The sequence below is a fragment of the Helicoverpa zea genome, chromosome 10 (genome assembly GCF_022581195.2).
Source record: "Helicoverpa zea isolate HzStark_Cry1AcR chromosome 10, ilHelZeax1.1, whole genome shotgun sequence".
In the NCBI taxonomy this organism is placed as follows: domain Eukaryota; kingdom Metazoa; phylum Arthropoda; class Insecta; order Lepidoptera; family Noctuidae; genus Helicoverpa; species Helicoverpa zea.
In genome coordinates, this window is record NC_061461.1 from 7897042 (window position 1) to 7914480 (window position 17439).

Sequence of the window (17439 nt, forward strand, 5' to 3'; positions counted from 1 at the left end):
GGATTCGAAAACCTTGGCAAAAGTAGACAAGATAGAGATAGGTCTATAATTTCTGACGTCGTCCCTTTCATCACTCTTATGTATTGGAATAACCTTTGCTGATTTCCATAAGTCCGGGAATATACCTGTGCTCAGAGATCTGTTAAAAATCTTTGTTAGTGGGTATACCAAAACCGAGGCACACTTGTAAATAAATATAGGTGGAATACCATCAGGGCCAGCACCTTTCCGAAGATCCAATAACTTAAGCTTATTAAGCAAACTTTCGCGATCGACTACCGGTGCCGTTAGTGGGAGACTATTATTTTTCATATTATTAAGAAAATCGGACCTTGGTTCATTATACTTATCTTTCGCATCACTAAATGCGGAAGAAAAGTTTGATGCAAACAATTCACATATTTGCGGACCATTTGATGTTATTACAGTACCATTAGTCATTGTAGCAGGAAAAGAGCTAGAGCCACCTTTTTTATCTTTAATGTAAGTCCAGAAGCGGTTCGGATTTTTAGTGATTTCATTTTCTATGTCTCTCATATAACTATTATAACAGTCGGTAGCCAATTTGGAACATCGTTTGCCCAATAACCTGAGTTCGATCTCATCCCTTGGGTTCTTATAAATTTTATAGCGAGTTCTTACCTTTTCTTTCTCTTTTAATGTTCTTATTAAGTTTTTATTAAACCAGGCAGGATATTTTTTATATTTATAAGTAGACTTAGAAGGCTCGTGTATATGTATAATATTAAGAAGTCTGTCATAAAACATACGAAGCATTTCATTAACATCACCCGTATCCCTGAAAACTTCATCCCAGTCTATATCCTTTAAATTCTCACAAATTTTTTGGTAATCGAGTTTGTAATAATTCGTTTTTTTAGTCTGGGGATTGTATGGAAGTCCTATCTCTTTACTCGATTTGAGCAGGATTTCGATTGGGGGGTGGTGGATATCAATAGTACTTAGGGAGTTTGGGGCCGAGGCAACGCTACCTGAAGGTAAGTTAGTTAAGACTAAATCCAAAATTCGTCCAGACACATTCACAACACGATTAAGTTGTATCAATTTGTGCATGTGAGTAAAGTCTATTAGTGCATTGCTAATGCCAGGAGGAGTATAATTATTCACTGAGTCATAAACCAAGTTCCAATCTATGTTACCTAAGTTAAAATCACCGATTATACAGACATGCAAGTCTATCTGTTCAAGTATCACATTACAACAGTCCAAAAAATTTTCCAAGTTACTACGTAACACTGGAGGCGGCAAGTAAACTGCGCACAGAGCTATTCGACGAATAGATTTCATAGACGGTACCTCAATAGTAACCCAAAGATCCTCACATTGGCTTTCCCAGTGAACCATGCGTTTTGAGTTAATTTTCTTTAATATGGCGATTAATACACCTCCCCCGTCCTTCTTCCTACCATCTCTATCCCTTCTGTATACTGTATATCTATCGTCGAAAAGCTCTGAGCTCAGAACACCACTATTCAGCCAAGTTTCAGTCAATACAACAATATCATAGCTCTCCAACGATAACTGACGACAAAAGCTATGAGTTTTCGTGCGTAAACCTCTCGTGTTCTGATAGTAAATATTAATATTATCAGTAGAAGCCGAGAATTGTAACATTTTTTAATGCCAATACTGCGATAAAAAAAATGATAGAAAGTACTAAGTAAGCTTTTTTAAAGTGTCCATATTTCTCACCAAGATGTGCTCTGATTCTTGTGTTTTACGCATGAAAATTCTACCATTTCTAATCCACACAAAGCTATAACCAATTTCTCTGGCTTTTATTCTCGCAGCAGCATGCAAAGCTCTGTATGTTGGCGAAAGATGTTCAGTCACAAATATGGCGGATTTTTGTCCTGGGTAGCCTAGGTGCATGCTGTTTAGTTTATTGTCTTTATTATTTTTATTAAAATTAATAATAGATGCCAGGAATTGATCACGAATTCTAGGGGAAGCCAGCTGTACTACTATGGAACGTGGTCTACTATTGTTTGGATTGATTTTCGCAACCCTGGTACAGTGCAATATATCTCTGCTTTCCATGACACATCCCGACACTTTAGCAATTTCTGACACAATGTTAAACAGGTTTTCGTGCTTCTTTTCAGGTAAGCATTGAATTTCGATGTTGTTAGCTCGAGTTTGCTGCTCTAGCTGGTCTACGCGCATGTTTAACGTTTTAATATTATTTCTCATTTCCAAATTCTCCTTCTGCAGTTCAATAATGGTATCCTTAGATGAAACATGTTCCTTTAGGAGGTCCTCATACTGACTGTTAATAAATTTCAAAGAGTCGTCCATGGCTGAAATTTTTTCATTGATAGGCTGTAACTTACTATTCAGTAGCGCAATCATGGTGTCATTAAATTTAGCCAACATTATAGATAATTTAGTTTCCATCACTTCCTCAATAATTTCACGAACATCATGTCTAGATAATAATTTTTCAGTAGTTTCCTGAGGCGGAGATCCAAGTGCTTGCCTTTTGTTGCCTCTAGTGGTTGACACATTTCGCAGAGGAGCTTTTTCATGTTTGTTTGTGGGAGACGTGTCATCAGCCATTTCAAATTAAAGTTAGCGAAGCAAAAAAAAAAAAAAAAAAAAAAACAAAAATCGCTTATTATGGCAGAAATCCAAGCAATCGTTTCAAAACACAAACAAAATGCAAGCAAAAAAAAACTAAAAGGACGTTCAAAAATAATTGTGGTTCATCGGATTTGAACTTGTGATCTACGGCGTGCAGTGTCGATTCGAACTCCACTAGACCACCAGAACATATGCAGTGGTCGCGAAATAAACAATCGGTCTTTCGTACCTGTGTGCCAGTGAGCGGGGCAATAGTAGATTTGTTACCATATATGGTGACGCACCGAGCCGTTTCGTGTCTTCTGACTCACCACCAGCCGACGAATAGGAGCAGCTCACGAACACAAGTCACCGCGTGACTCACCAATGTTTAGAGTTTTGTTGCTTCTCATAAATTTTGATTTTGTGATTTCTTCGTGTTTGATGAAGAAATCATAGATATTATTTCTTCAAAGCTTATATTCACATATGAATTACTATATTAGTGCAATAATACTGTTTTGAAAGCGGTTATATTAACAGATATATTTAATTTTTTACGGAGCGACTTGCAACACGTCTAACTGCTAGCGCTTGCGCGGAGATGATGAATGAATTGAACAGCATGTACAAGACTATAAGCCTACAATTTATAAAAAACAGGCAGTTGAAGTTTCTTCTTCTTTCTCCTGCCCTGTTCCCAAATTTTACTTGGGGTCGGCGCAATATGTCATTTTCTTCTATTTTCCCCTGTCACTCGTCATACTGACACTCACTCCCTTCCTATTCATATCATCTTTCAGGCAATCCATCCATCTTTTCTTAGGTCTTCCTCTTCCTCTCCATCAGGCAGTTGAAGTTTGTTTTATAAAAATAAATTAAGTGACACGGTAGTAAGAAGCACCAATTTACTGATAACATCTTTGGGACGACCGACGATGAAGATTACAAGAACACGAAGAGGATATAATTAAAGGAAGTTACCGAGACGTTAATTAACAAAGGGAGAGGGAAATACTGTCTTATCCTTCTCATATTTGGGGAAATACAAGAATCTTTGAACTGTCAACCTACTTATATCGACAAAATACTTTCAAACTCAAATGGTTATTAAGTAAGTATTCTAATTTATAAAAACCATGCTCGCCCTTAGCAGTTTTGTACCAACCATTATCTACAATATCAAAGAATAAAAAATAAAAAAATGTTCAAGCATTTACTAAAGTGACAAGGGCAAAGAAGTATCATTATCGCAAATTGAAACATCTGCCAGATTAAACGCTTTATAAGTAGAACAATACGGCCTCTGTGTCACAAAGTACCTAACACAGACTCTAATCTCATGTAAAAACAAATAGAATTTTCCTTCGAAGAAATAAGAAACGTTCAAACAAAGTGTAGCTTACTCACAAACAATTCTTCATGTAATCAAATAAGTGCTGCCTGCCAAAAACCCAAAGGATCGAATAAGTTACCAAAAACAATAATGTTTTCGCTTATCATCCTCTTTACCGATTATACCTACTATCGATTAAAAGTTATATCGAGAATCGGAGTCATGGGCTATAGATGTATCATTTTCTGCAATCTTTTTCCGGGTTCTTAGTGGGTTTAACTTTCCCATTGACTCGGTCGTGAGCAAATATCATTTTGTGATAAGAACGTGATCGATACGTTGGGAACACTTAAATATCAAAGAAAAACACGGTTTTCCCTGAAAAATATACCTAGCTATTCTTTCACGTTTATAAGGCATTCCTCTACTGTGATACTTGTAGCATAGACTAATATTTAGTCTATGCTTGTAGTAAGTCTAACTAGTTCTCTGCCTGACACAAGTACCTAGACTTTTGAGTTCAGAACTTAACAGTTGGTGTAATGTAGTAGGGTAAGATATTCGCAAACAAACTCTACACAAAATTGTTGTCATTAATTACGTAGCTATTTTCGTCTTTCAGTTTAAACTCATTATTAAGCTAGCATGAGAACAACTAAAATAAGTAATTTCATTCTGTTTTTCTTTAATTTCCCGTTCATTATAGCAGCCACCTGAAATGGAACGACATTTTCGGTAACGTACATTGTATCGTGGTTACGGGAGACACGGCTCGTGGATGCGGGTGTTAAAATTTAAATATATGTAATTCGAAATGATCTGCTAAAGCGTGTTTTTTAAGTGTATGTCTGTATTTTAATCATACAAAACTTCAGAATTTCGGAAAAGTGAGAGTTTAAACTTACTTAATATTGTCTATCTTGGATAAATAACATAAGTGTTCAAAGATTGTCAGTAAAATACTGGACTGGAAAGAATGCCTATGGCATTAAGTCTGCCTATGTAATATTTTTGTTGCATAAAGTTTAAATAAATAAAATATAGCTTCAGACAACAGTTCCTGGTTATATTTTTTACAACTGTTTTTTGTATCGAGGAAAATAAAACTCTTAGTTAAAGTTTATTCTCAATTATAGCCGTTTCGGATACCGCCCAAGACTAACAAAACTTTGGCTAACTTAATTTTTCTTAGATTTCATTTTGCAGCTTTTTCAATGTTTATTACGGCACAGTAATTTGAGTAATAAAATACATATTATTTAAAAAGGCTGCGCAGCAGATTTCAAGTGATGAATAAGAAAGAGACCACCACGATCGTTGATCATTAACTTAGGTTAGATTAAGTTACCTTACGTAATAAGGTGATCCACAAATAAACTCTTATTCATACATACACTGAAGTTAAATAACAGCTGTCTAGAATGGACACTCTTTAACTGTTCATTCCCATTTATAAACCAAATAAATCATCACATATAACCGCTTGTTTAATACCAAAATTTCCCAGGTGAACAAATGCAGAAAGCCCACGCCGAAATCTGCACAAACGTATCCAACATAATACCGAAAACCCACAGAGCCTTTATTATTTAAACGCAGCTCAGTTCTAACATGGTTGCGGACATAAACTTTCAATATTTTTTCATGAGGCAAACCGAGCCAATCTCTTCGCAGTCCCCAAACGGGATTACAGTCAACATCGAGCATTTTATTTTGTTTTGAAACATTCGGTAACAGTCAACACAAGCGTTATGATGTACCGGATTATTTTGGGCAAAAAAATAAGGTTGTGTGATTGTTTTCTATACTTTTCTATGACTTTCCCAACTTACTACTTACAACACTACAACTATAACAACTTGTTACTACGCCTACTAAAGCTTTCAAGATATCGTGCAATGCTTCTCCCGTGGTCGTGCTTAAGTCAAGGCATTTTTGTCCCTAGCGTACATTAGCACTACATCATATAAAAATAGGATTTCGTACAAAAAATAATCCCTAAAATAAACCATATGTAAGGAAGCTGGTTTGATATGAAAAACAGTACCGCGACCTAAATGCTTTGTATAAAAATTAGTGCAACGACATTCAACCTTTGAAATACCGTAGTAGCTTCGTAGACATTTATTAAAGTTATTGTGCTACGAAATGCAGCTACGAGATGTTGCTACGATGCTACGGCGCTTGTTAAGTCATGTCTGTGTCCCTAAAGTTATATTAAACTTTTGTTTTGTTTTATACAGAATTAAGGCTGTATGCACTGTGGGAATTCGCAGACTTAACTATCCATATTCTATAAGAATAGTTAGATTGCCCATCTATGAGCATAATATAGGTATTGTTTCTGTTATCTATGAAGTTTTCATTGTAATAGTTTAAATGCCACCTCAAATGTTACGATAATGGACAATGTATACAATGTGTATCTGTATACATAAAGGCACTAGGTTTGTAACTATATTTAAAGTTCTATCGAAGCGATTATTTATAGACAACAATTATGTTTAACACAGTTCAACTTTCTTCAAGAAACCTAATACTGTTGTAGAAAGTTAAAACTTTGCTCATTACTGGGAACTTGAAAAATAATTCTGAAATCAAATAAATTAGTTATTTACTTATAATTTTTCAACAAATATATATTACTTTTCAACAAATATATATTACTTTCTGTTCATAGTCCCATATTTAGGCACAGATTTTTTTAGATTCCTTAAGTAGCTCACAGATTCATTACCTATTTTGGACACACTTTAGTTTTAAAAGTTTGCAGACATACTTAAATAATACTGCAACAAACTATGGATAAATGAAAATGTGGGCACAAAGTCATAAGTATAATAATAATAATGTCGGGACACCTTTTCACACACGGTTGGTTAGCCCCATGGTAAGTTATGAATTAACTTGTGTTATGGGTGCTAACACAACTGATAAACTACATATAGCTACAAATATACATGTTTATAAATACATATTGTAACACCCAGACCACGACCAACAAGCATGCTCATCACACAAATGTCGACCGAACCGGGAATCGAACCCGGGACCTCAGATTCGGCAGTCCGGCTTGGTGACCATTGCGCCACAGAGGTTGTCAAAGTATCTAAATATAAAACCTTCATAATCTACAGGCTTAACGAAGTAAGTGATGAACTTTAGTTACCCTATTCCCTTTGCCGTCACTTAACTAAACAGGTAGTAAATAATGAGACAGCTCTTAGTGCTAACCTTTTCTATTATTCACAGTACGAACGTGACCCCATTATTAAGGATGTGTGTCTTTCAGCAGCGTGTAAGCGGAAAACTGTATTACTGTGTAAACTAAAAGGGTGGAAAGTAGCGAGCTTTTTAAAAGCTATGTAAAAAATTATGTCTCTTTCATTTTAAATAGGGATGCACAGTTCTTGACCACCTTGAAAACCTTCATAATCTACAGGCTTAACGAAGTAAGTGATGAACTTTAGTTACCCTATTCCCTTTGCCGTCACTTAACTAAACAGGTAGTAAATAATGAGACAGCTCTTAGTGCTAACCTTTTCTATTATTCACAGTACGAACGTGACCCCATTATTAAGGATGTGTGTCTTTCAGCAGCGTGTAAGCGGAAAACTGTATTACTGTGTAAACTAAAAGGGTGGAAAGTAGCGAGCTTTTTAAAAGCTATGTAAAAAATTATGTCTCTTTCATTTTAAATAGGGATGCACAGTTCTTGAAGCGTAATTTCAAAGTATTTTTTAATAAGTAAAATATTGTAAATATTAATATTCCTTCTCTGTGTGAGAGGAGGCCCGTGCCCAGCAGTGGGACGATAAAAAGGCTGTAACTAACTATAAAATATTCCCTGATACTTATAAGCAATTCTGTGGATGTTTCCATCGTTCTCATCAAACAAGATGTAGACAAAAATAAATAAGAAAACAGATTTCAATAAACTTTATTACATTCCATGACTCCGATTTGCTCCAAAGGTCATGAGATCAAAAATGTAGTGGGAATGTCATTATTTCTTCCACCACAGCTACTGTATTGAATGGCTGAAAACGCAAAAAGTTAACGGTAATCTGTTTTTGGTCCCAGATTTCATATTTACTTTGATATCAAATATTTAATCCGATTGAGTCACCGTAGCTTTTCGATGCATGATGGTATCCCGGGGGTTAACCAAAAGCAAAACTTACTATATTATCCTCCCTCAGGGGTTTAGAAAGTTCCATAAAGGGTAAGCGAAAGGAAATGTTTTTTCCTTATGGTTTGTTCAGATTAGGCGACAATCTTTTTATGTAAAAATGCTTTTCTATATTATAAGATAGGATTATCTGAGTCAGTGTTGAAAAACCAAATACTTATAGTGGTTAATATTTTACGGTGTGTAAACGATGAAAATATTTCTTCAGAGCAACAGTTCTATTTACAAATTCCATAACCCAAAATTGTATGTAAATGCAGAATCCAAACTAATATTATAAATGCGAAAGTAACTCTGTCTGTCTGTCTGTCTTTTCTTCACGCCTAAACTACTGAACCGATTTGTGTGAAATTTGGTACAGACATAGTTTGAAACTTGAGAAAGGACATAGGATAGTTTTTATTACAAAAAAATAAATAAAAATAAAATTATTCCGCACATATAGCGCCATCTATTGGTCAAATCAAAAATCTGCTGGTAGTCACTATTCCACGCGAACGAAGTTGCGGGCAAAAGCTAGTAGATAATATGTTAGCTGAATTTCTAGGATTATATTATGTAAATATACCAAGATATGTTCTATCTGAAATCCCATTTTCTAGGAAAGACACATGTGTGCCAATTTGTATGAATGATCAAACGAAATATATTCACTCTTTGTAGTACCTATCCCTGCTTTAGTAAGTTACTGAACTTACTTATTTATGTCCTTCGGGCCTATACGTCTGTTAGGAATATACGGAAAAAATAAGTAAGTACGTCTTTCTTTGATATAAGTTCTTTTGTAGACATATTAGGAACTTTGTAAGATAATAATAAAAGTTTTGGTATAGTAGGTAGATAAGTGTTCTGGCAACTTGCAAATTGTAGTTTCATAGTTCTTTGATAAGGATTGAAGCGGACTATATACCTTTGATTACAAGAATATATAAATAAAGTAATTGCTAGCTTTCACTGAATAAATTATCATTTTGACCAGTAAGCATCTTAGTCGAAATATTTAATATCAGTCATATAGATTTTGTGTCTTTCATGTCATGTTACATATCTTGTCAAAAATAACAAATAAACTTTTTTACATGTTCAAACTTCTGTATCTCTATTCTCATTTTAAACCCACACTAAACAAAGAATCACTTCTGTAATAATAAAAACTGTGGTGTATCACGTCCTTTTAGGTAAAAGCTCTCTTATCATGAAGCCGAATTCTACGCCAGTAATCCGATTATTCAGTTAATTTCCAGTAACACATTAGAGGATCCCAGATAACAAGAGAATCAGTTTAACTAAATTACTGGATTGTGTTGCACCAAAATGTGTGTACTGAGCTAACTTAGTTGAGTTCGGCTTAAAATCTGTGCACAAGTAAGTACAGCTAACAACACTAATAAACTTAGGAACATACTTTTTACTGCGGTAAGAAACTGACCAAAAATATATTTAGTTTAATCATGAAAAGCTGTTTTAATAAGTACAGCACCACATTTTTTCCTATACAAGGTGGTGCGTATTTTATGTTTTGTTTGTGTTCTCCGAAACTACTAAACCGATTTGATAATTCTTCCACTGCTAAAAAATAACACTTGTACCTAACACAGGCTATATTTTATATAACAAAGTCAGTAGTTCCCACGAGACGCGGGTGAAACCGCAGAAAAACGGCCAGTATTTATTATAGGCAAAAAGTTATAAAATGTTCAAAGTAACGCAATCACTGCTACTAATCGCGGTCGCTCTTGTATTTAGCGCTCTGAGATTGATAAAATGTTTTGTTTTCAACATTCAACCACTATTTAGTTTCTATCCTTAAAGCGCCTGCAGTCAATAAACTACAATGGAGACTATTTGCAAACTCAAGTTACCAAGTAAACATAAACATTCAAGCGCACAAATAAAGACAAACTTGAACTCTTGTTGATCTAAACCTAGTCAACAGCTAAGCTAACCCTAAACTTAATCGCCGAAAGTCGAAGATTAGGCTAAGTTACACTAAGTTATCGAGTTAACTAAATAATTACTCGAAATGAGCACGAAAACTGGAATAAATACTTTCGGTAACGGTCAACTTGAAACTTATGGTTACCCAAATTCCGTCATTACGCATTCACATCATAGAGTAATAAGTGACTGGAGTGTTCAATTAAGACTAAATAATAGTTAACACAGTTGAAAGTGTGATAAAAAAAGCTCTTATGCATTGTGATGAAAATAATGCACAATGGTGAAAGGGACAGCTTCAGAAAGTTTCAAAGGACTCATATAAAAGAGCATGCTGCCAGTTACTCTTGATGTTAAATAGCATTATAAGTGACTGTTTGTTGTGTAAATATTGTTAGCAAAACACGATTAGATACATCACACATATGGTTGATATCAGTACTCCATTGACTACGCAATCAGTGGCCTTACTAATTAATTCATGCTTCTCGTTTGTGGCATATGGCCGTTGAAATACAAATAAAATTTTGTATATAAACCGGATTTTAGGAGCCTGTTGTACATATATCTTTGTTTATTATGATGTTGTGTTGGATTTGTGTGGTCTCGTAAATTACCGAGTTTGAATTTAGGATGAATTTTAAAAGCATTTTCACGTTACGGTTTTTATCGTAAAGTTACATTATATTTGGCTTTTTCAAGAGCGTTTGTTTAAAAATTTAGGTGCTTAGCTATTTGTTTCTTTATTTTTATAAACTTAGCCCAATGTATTTCTAATCTTGTTGGTCTTTGGTTCATTTTGAATCCAAATTGTTGAGGCTACGTTCATTTAATCCTGTAATCCTGTGTTCATTTAATAAGTTCCTGATCTGAATAATGTAAATTAGGCATATGAAGCTTTTAACAATAAAACAAGTAAAATACTGTAGAGGTAAGAAACTAAATTTAAGGTAAGTAATTAAGGTTGGCTTTCAGAATGAAATAAGACAGTTATTAAATAAACAGGCGTCTGTACAAACTGAAAGTTCAACTTTTATATAGAAGTTTCTTCTCCTTAGTGTGTCTAGAACAAAGAACAAAGTCTCAGTCGGTAGTTTGCTTAGCATTCATCATTCAACAAAAACTAAACTTCTTCATAATAAATAGTGTTTTACTAAGAGCATTAAGTTACTTTTTCTTCGTGCAATATCTGGTAACTTAAGTGGACAGGAATTTCTTTTGTGAAGTTCCGTAATATTAAAGTGAAACCATTATGTAGAAACTCAGTCGGAAGTTTTTTAAATATTCTCTCTCTTCTTTTGTTCAATGGGAGCCTATTATATTTACCTGGGTACAGATACTTTTTAAAGCGTATTGTTCTGTAATGTTTTTGATGTGACTTTAACAACTGGGAGTACCCATAAAAATTCGATGTAAAGGAATATTTTTGCACTTGCCACTTGATCGGATGCAATTTGAGCTATAAATAAACACTTGAAATATTTTGTTACCTATGCTTTTACTTTGTGGTATCATGCCAATGAAGTTTAACTTTATATTATCATGCACAACATGTTAGAAATAATGTTCTTACTTATGTGTAAAACGTAGCGTAAAAGTTTACAATACAAGATATTAAGTGAAATGGCCGCACAATGTTATATTAAATAAGTATCTTGATTACAAAATTAGAATTATTATACATAATGTATACTATGAAACACATGGTAATATGCAACATGACGCCCTGCAATCCAAAATGTTAATAACACGCGACACGATGCGACATAATCCAATATCAATTTGCAGTAGTTTCGGCGCTTAGGCTAACATTCCCACAGATATTCCTCATATTACATGGCTTTGGATGAAGGTATAAGATACTAAAAGCTGTACGAAACTTAGGAATATTACTGACATTTGTTTTTAAAAATATTACACGTTATTTTTTGTAGGTATAGGTACTGGGCTTCCGCGGAAAACATCTATACTAATATTATAAAGCTGAAGAGTTTGTTTGTTTGTTTGAACGCGCTAATCCCAGGAACTCGAAAGTCTCGTCTTCTTTACTAGTTGTATTTTCTGATTTAATGTTATATTGCTAACGGCCAGTTTCTTCATCAAAAGTTAAAGTTAAAGTAATGTCTAAAGTAAAAGTAACGGTCAAATACGTTTTTTCAAGGCTAAAGTGACAGCAAAACTAATAGAAAAATTGAATTTGACCGTTACTTTTACTTTAGACATTACTTTGACTTTTACTTTGGCTTTAACTTTTGATGAAGAAACTGGCTGTAAGCAAAATATAACCACACATTAAAGATTCGAAAAACTGCTACGGTAAGCTAAATAACAACGTAACATATACAATTTACGTATTCACCTAATTATAAGTGTATCATTTGTATTACAAATTCTAAAACTATTTACATCAACTAACCAAGTTTTCGTCATACATGTAGTATAATTATTTGGCCATCAAACCACCGCTTTTGGCTAGCACTCGCCACTGCGCTCATTACTACCAACGAACCACAATTTGGTCGCACAAAATCATAATCCAACGTTCATTTGATTTGATTTTGCGAAAATTAGTTAGCGTTGCTCTAATAGTGTTGTGTGAGAAGCGTGTAATATGGTCAATTTTGGTGGCACTTATTATTTATGTATACTTTTGGAATATTCTTAGATTCAATCTAAGAAATAATAGTAATCGTAAAGTATCGGTTTTGTTATTAAGTGTAGTCTGACAGAATTTTTCTAAACGGCTATTCATACAATTGCTACCAGTTCTTTATCCGTGGTTCCTCCCGCTTCATAAGGGTGAGTACCCAACAAACAAAAACGTCATATAAGGTTTAACTTATACGACATAAAGTTGGATAGCAGTCTTATAATGATAGTGAGATGACTACTAGGTCCTGTAGACGTCTTTGATTTAACTTATTAGTAGTGCGACGAATATGTCATAATAAGCTGGTCTTAGCAACGTTGATAAGACTAAACTAAACGACGTTATATTACAGTCTTAGCTAAAACGTTTTTACGACAACGCAAAAGTCACACTAACGTTATAGTCTATTAAACGTTTTGAACTGACCAAATTAGGTCTTTGAAAACCTTTATATGACATCTATGTAATGTAGCAGTTGTATAAACGTTTTCACAGTGACGTTTATATAACGATCACGATCCTGTTTTACAGCGGTCAATTGGAGACTCTTAAATGAATTGGTTGTTTATTTAATACTCAAATATAACATATATATTACATGATGTACGTTTAATGTCATGCCCTAACTTTAATCAAACTTGTAGTCGCATTTAAGTCAGTTTTTGACTGTAAAACGGCTAGTCCGCTCTATTTACGGAATATTTAATTAAGTTGACTACGAAAAATTGAAGCAAAAAAAATGTGGAGTAGACTTAAACGTAGTGGAACTTTCAAAAGGAAAGTAAATCGAGATTTCCTTAATGGATCCTTGGATAACTAGCTGTCATGGCGTATTGCATGGTCTTGAAATAACCTTAATACGACTTTATGTCTTTAAAACGTCGTAAAGAGATAGGTGTGTGACAAAAGCAACAATGTCCTACATTTTTAGAAATAAAAACATTTTTATTAATAAAAATATAATCATTAAAACACAAAATTGCGAGGGGGCATGAAAATCTGAAATAAATACATATAGGTATAGTATCATAAAACTTTAATACCAAGTCGAACTAAACGGCATGAGAGACAGATACATTTATTAGCGAGATATATAAATATAAGTTAAATAACACTCATCACCTTTTATTTCCTTGTAATTTTTTATTACAAAACCAAAAACCCCGTGTCACTATCAAGAAAAATGAATAAGTTTTACAGGTGTTGTTCCTTGACTCAAATAAAACGTTTTAATCATTCAAAAACGCCCTTATGACGACAATACAACAAACAAGCCGTTGTAAAGTTATGATGCGACTTCTGCGCGACGAAAGTGGTAATTCCATAACGTTCATACGACTTTTGAATGACTTAACGAAGTCAGCTTGTGACTTTTGTATGTCCGTTATACGACAATGTTGGTCATATAACTGGGGCCATTTTCGCGTTTAGTAAACGTTATTATAACGCAAGTGCGACTTAGGTATTACGATCGATGGAATTAAGATAACGTTTATTAAACTTTTAAACGACGTTAAATTGTTAGTTGGGTATAGACTACATCATTTACTTGTAACAGAACAACGAGCCGTGTATCATCCTTTTACGAAAAAAACATCGAGCGCGTTCGCCTGTTTATTACAAACCAACGAGCATATTGGTGTAACATTTCGTCTAGCGTATTGGTGTAACATATCGTCGAGCCAAGTGCGAGTGATGCGCGGTTGCTCTCCTTCCACGTCACCCCGCGGAAGGAGAGGGACGAAAGACTTGCTCGCTGTGAGCATTTACCCGTAACATAACGCCGAGCATTCGCACGAACGTTACATTACATGGAAATGCTTTGGAGACTGAGCTTTTGCCTGTATTGTACCTTTGGCTAGAATGTTGCATTAGGTACACAGAAATGCTCGAGAAAATGTTGTAGTCTATACTCACTCTAACAGAAAACAAAAAAAAACAAATGGTGACCTATTTATAAACTCTTGATTTCTTAAGTAATGATAACTCAGGCTACATGTTTACAGTTAACGTTGACGATAATTTCATAACGAAGTCTTAGGTTCAGTGTATTATGATAATAGCCCAAACCATTAACTTGTATCTGACATCTGTACTACGCAATTAGCTGTGCTTGCCCTGATACGATAGTATTAATTCAGGACAACATTTAGTGTTAGTCTAACACAGTAGGTAGGTAGGTAATACCCTAATGGCTCCATTTAGTCGGGTCTCCTTTTTACCATTTCCTAGATAAGCCTCAAGCCAAAAAATCCTCATAATGATAAGGAAAATGCGAAGTTTTCTGTATCATTAATGTTCTTTTTATTCCAAGCAAACAATTAGTGAAAAAAATCTTGTATCAACATCATCTACGTAGTCTTTTCCCAACATATTAGGGTCGGCCTCCAGTTTAACTGGATTCAGCTGCGAAAAACTGTTTAACATGGTATGATTACCTTTATGACCTCCTCAATCTAGTTACCCGGGCAATCCGATACCCCTTGGTAAGACTGGTTGTCAGATTTACTGACTTCTGACTACCCGTAACGTCTGCCAAAAATTGTATTTATTTATTGGATTGCCAACAGAAGCCAAACAATTATATTCGTTAGTATGCCATTTGATTTTAATGTTCAAGATGTTCAAGTGACATCCAGGACCCAAAAGTTTATCGTGTGATGGAAAACAATGTCATCAGCACATTACCAACGCAACAAGAGTCAGGTAAACTGGTAAACATTAGGTTTACTCGTACGTGGCACATTTGGGCCAACACGATTGTTACCTCTGCATCGTGTATTTGGTTCGCGGTTTTCAGTGCACGGAAACGAAAATGCACAATTGATTCTGAATTGTACCCTGGTGATGTTTTAGTGCGGTGATGCGATTTCCTGGCGTTTTGGCAGCTATTGGTGTGAGGAGAAGTCAGTTTTCGGTGTATATTGTACATGAGCTTACCGTCAACCGACTTCCCGTAAAGGATGATGTTCTCGATTCGGATGTTTTATCAGTTTTAAGTGTCAATCGATCTGGCTTGAAAAAATATATGGCTAAATAAATAATTAATTAAGTTCTAAACAAACTATGTTTTAACAGAGAAAAATTACAATTACCTACCTAATTGATTCTCGCTAAACGAAGTCAAAATCATCTACAACTGCTAAATTAAAAAAAAAAATTACACAATTAACCTACAAACAATTTACTGCCTTAAAGTGAAATAAAAAAACTAAGCTACATTTAACGTTCTACGCATCAAATAAACGTTAGTACAATTTGTGTTAGTTTCTTCAGGCAAGGTTTATTTGCAGGCAGGCTACTAAACTGTCACATTTAACTACAACGCGACGTTGCTATCTCGGAATTCTATCACTATCCAGCAACTTGTCCTATTTAATGAACGCTGGAAGTCTTAAAATTACCTTGAAAACACAACATTACCTATACATCTGAAAAAGGTACCTACTTATATACTCGAAAACATGGATATTGTTTCGTCGTAAGTTCTTAATGATTTTTTCTTCTGCTTTGATCTTCTTTTATTTTTAAAGTAACATGACGTGTACGGATTTTAATTTATTTACTATTATGATAGTAACATCAAAATGACCTTTCAAGTAAAAACACAACGGTATCTAAACAAACATCAGATTTATTTACTATTCCACTCATCCTTAACTTCTGCTTTCAGCATTTACTGGCTTCGAAGTAAATAAACGAAATAATCAGAGATTTTTATGACAGATGGACGAGACCGTCTAGCTTCGAAGATCTGTCCCAGTGGCCATTTCCCCCAGTCTTCTTTTACGACCGACACAAGTACCACTCAAGAGAATATAAAAAAAATCTATACAATTCTCTAGCTCGTACATAATAAATACAAGCGCGGATTTCTGATCAAAACTACTACTAACTGTATGAAAATATTTTTATGTGAATTGACTATTTGGCTACTATTCAAAATGAAGATCAAAATTGTAACGCTGGAAGTAATATTATTTTGAGTATTATGGAGGTATATTCGTGTTTATTATAACCATGCTAATCCTTGTTAATAGTATGAAACAAAATAATAATCAAAAATATGAGTTAATTGTTTATAATAATACACATAACCTGCTGAACGTATTTAAATAGGATGTTAGTTACCCCTATAACCTGGATATTAAAAACAACCAAACCAGTCTTCTATAATATTTAGTGAAAGGATTTTATTGCGCTGTAAATAAAAAATAATGCCATTAAAAATAACCTGATTGTCAGAACCGCAACAAGGAAAAAGATTTCTAATCGGGTCTCAAACCGTATAAAAATGTAAATACCTCGATATTGTAGCTTTTACTTCGCGTGATATACGACTATAAAACTATGCTTATTATGTTAATGTCAATAAGAGAGGCAAACAAAATCGACATAGCTAGCTATACTAAAACTTTTTTTCCCATAACCTCAAGTACACTGTTATAACTTGATTCTGTAAATAGAAATAGTTTGAGTTATAAATAATTATAAGCTACAATAAACCACATCTTGTTTGCAAAACAACAAGTTTTTATATTGAAACTTACATAGTTTAAAGATAATAAATTCAGTAAAATAATCACACTGTTTTCTTTTTCAGAATATTTTCACGTTTTTATTAAAGTTTTTTATATAATCAAAATATCGTTAAAGGTAAAGTCCGCAACATTAGGTATTACTTACGGCCAGTTTCTTCATCAAAAGTTAAAGTTAAAGTTATGGCTAAAGTAATGTCTA

General features: G+C 34.2%; 2 protein-coding genes across 2 annotated transcripts in view; both read right to left on the minus strand.

Annotated features, from left to right (window-relative positions):
• LOC124633860 (alkaline phosphatase-like) overlaps positions 1 to 17439 on the minus strand; it is a 97997-nt gene that overhangs the window by 38096 nt on the left and 42462 nt on the right. The window lies entirely within an intron of this gene.
• On the minus strand, positions 1678 to 2580 carry LOC124634141. The gene has a single exon (XM_047169564.1). The coding sequence runs from the start codon at positions 2578 to 2580 to the stop codon at positions 1678 to 1680; it is 903 nt and encodes a 300-aa protein (XP_047025520.1).

Bases quoted from the DNA above. Each gene is read 5' to 3' on its own strand.
- LOC124634141 (XM_047169564.1), bottom strand. From the start codon at position 2,580: ATGGCTGATGACACGTCTCCCACAAACAAACATGAAAAAGCTCCTCTG.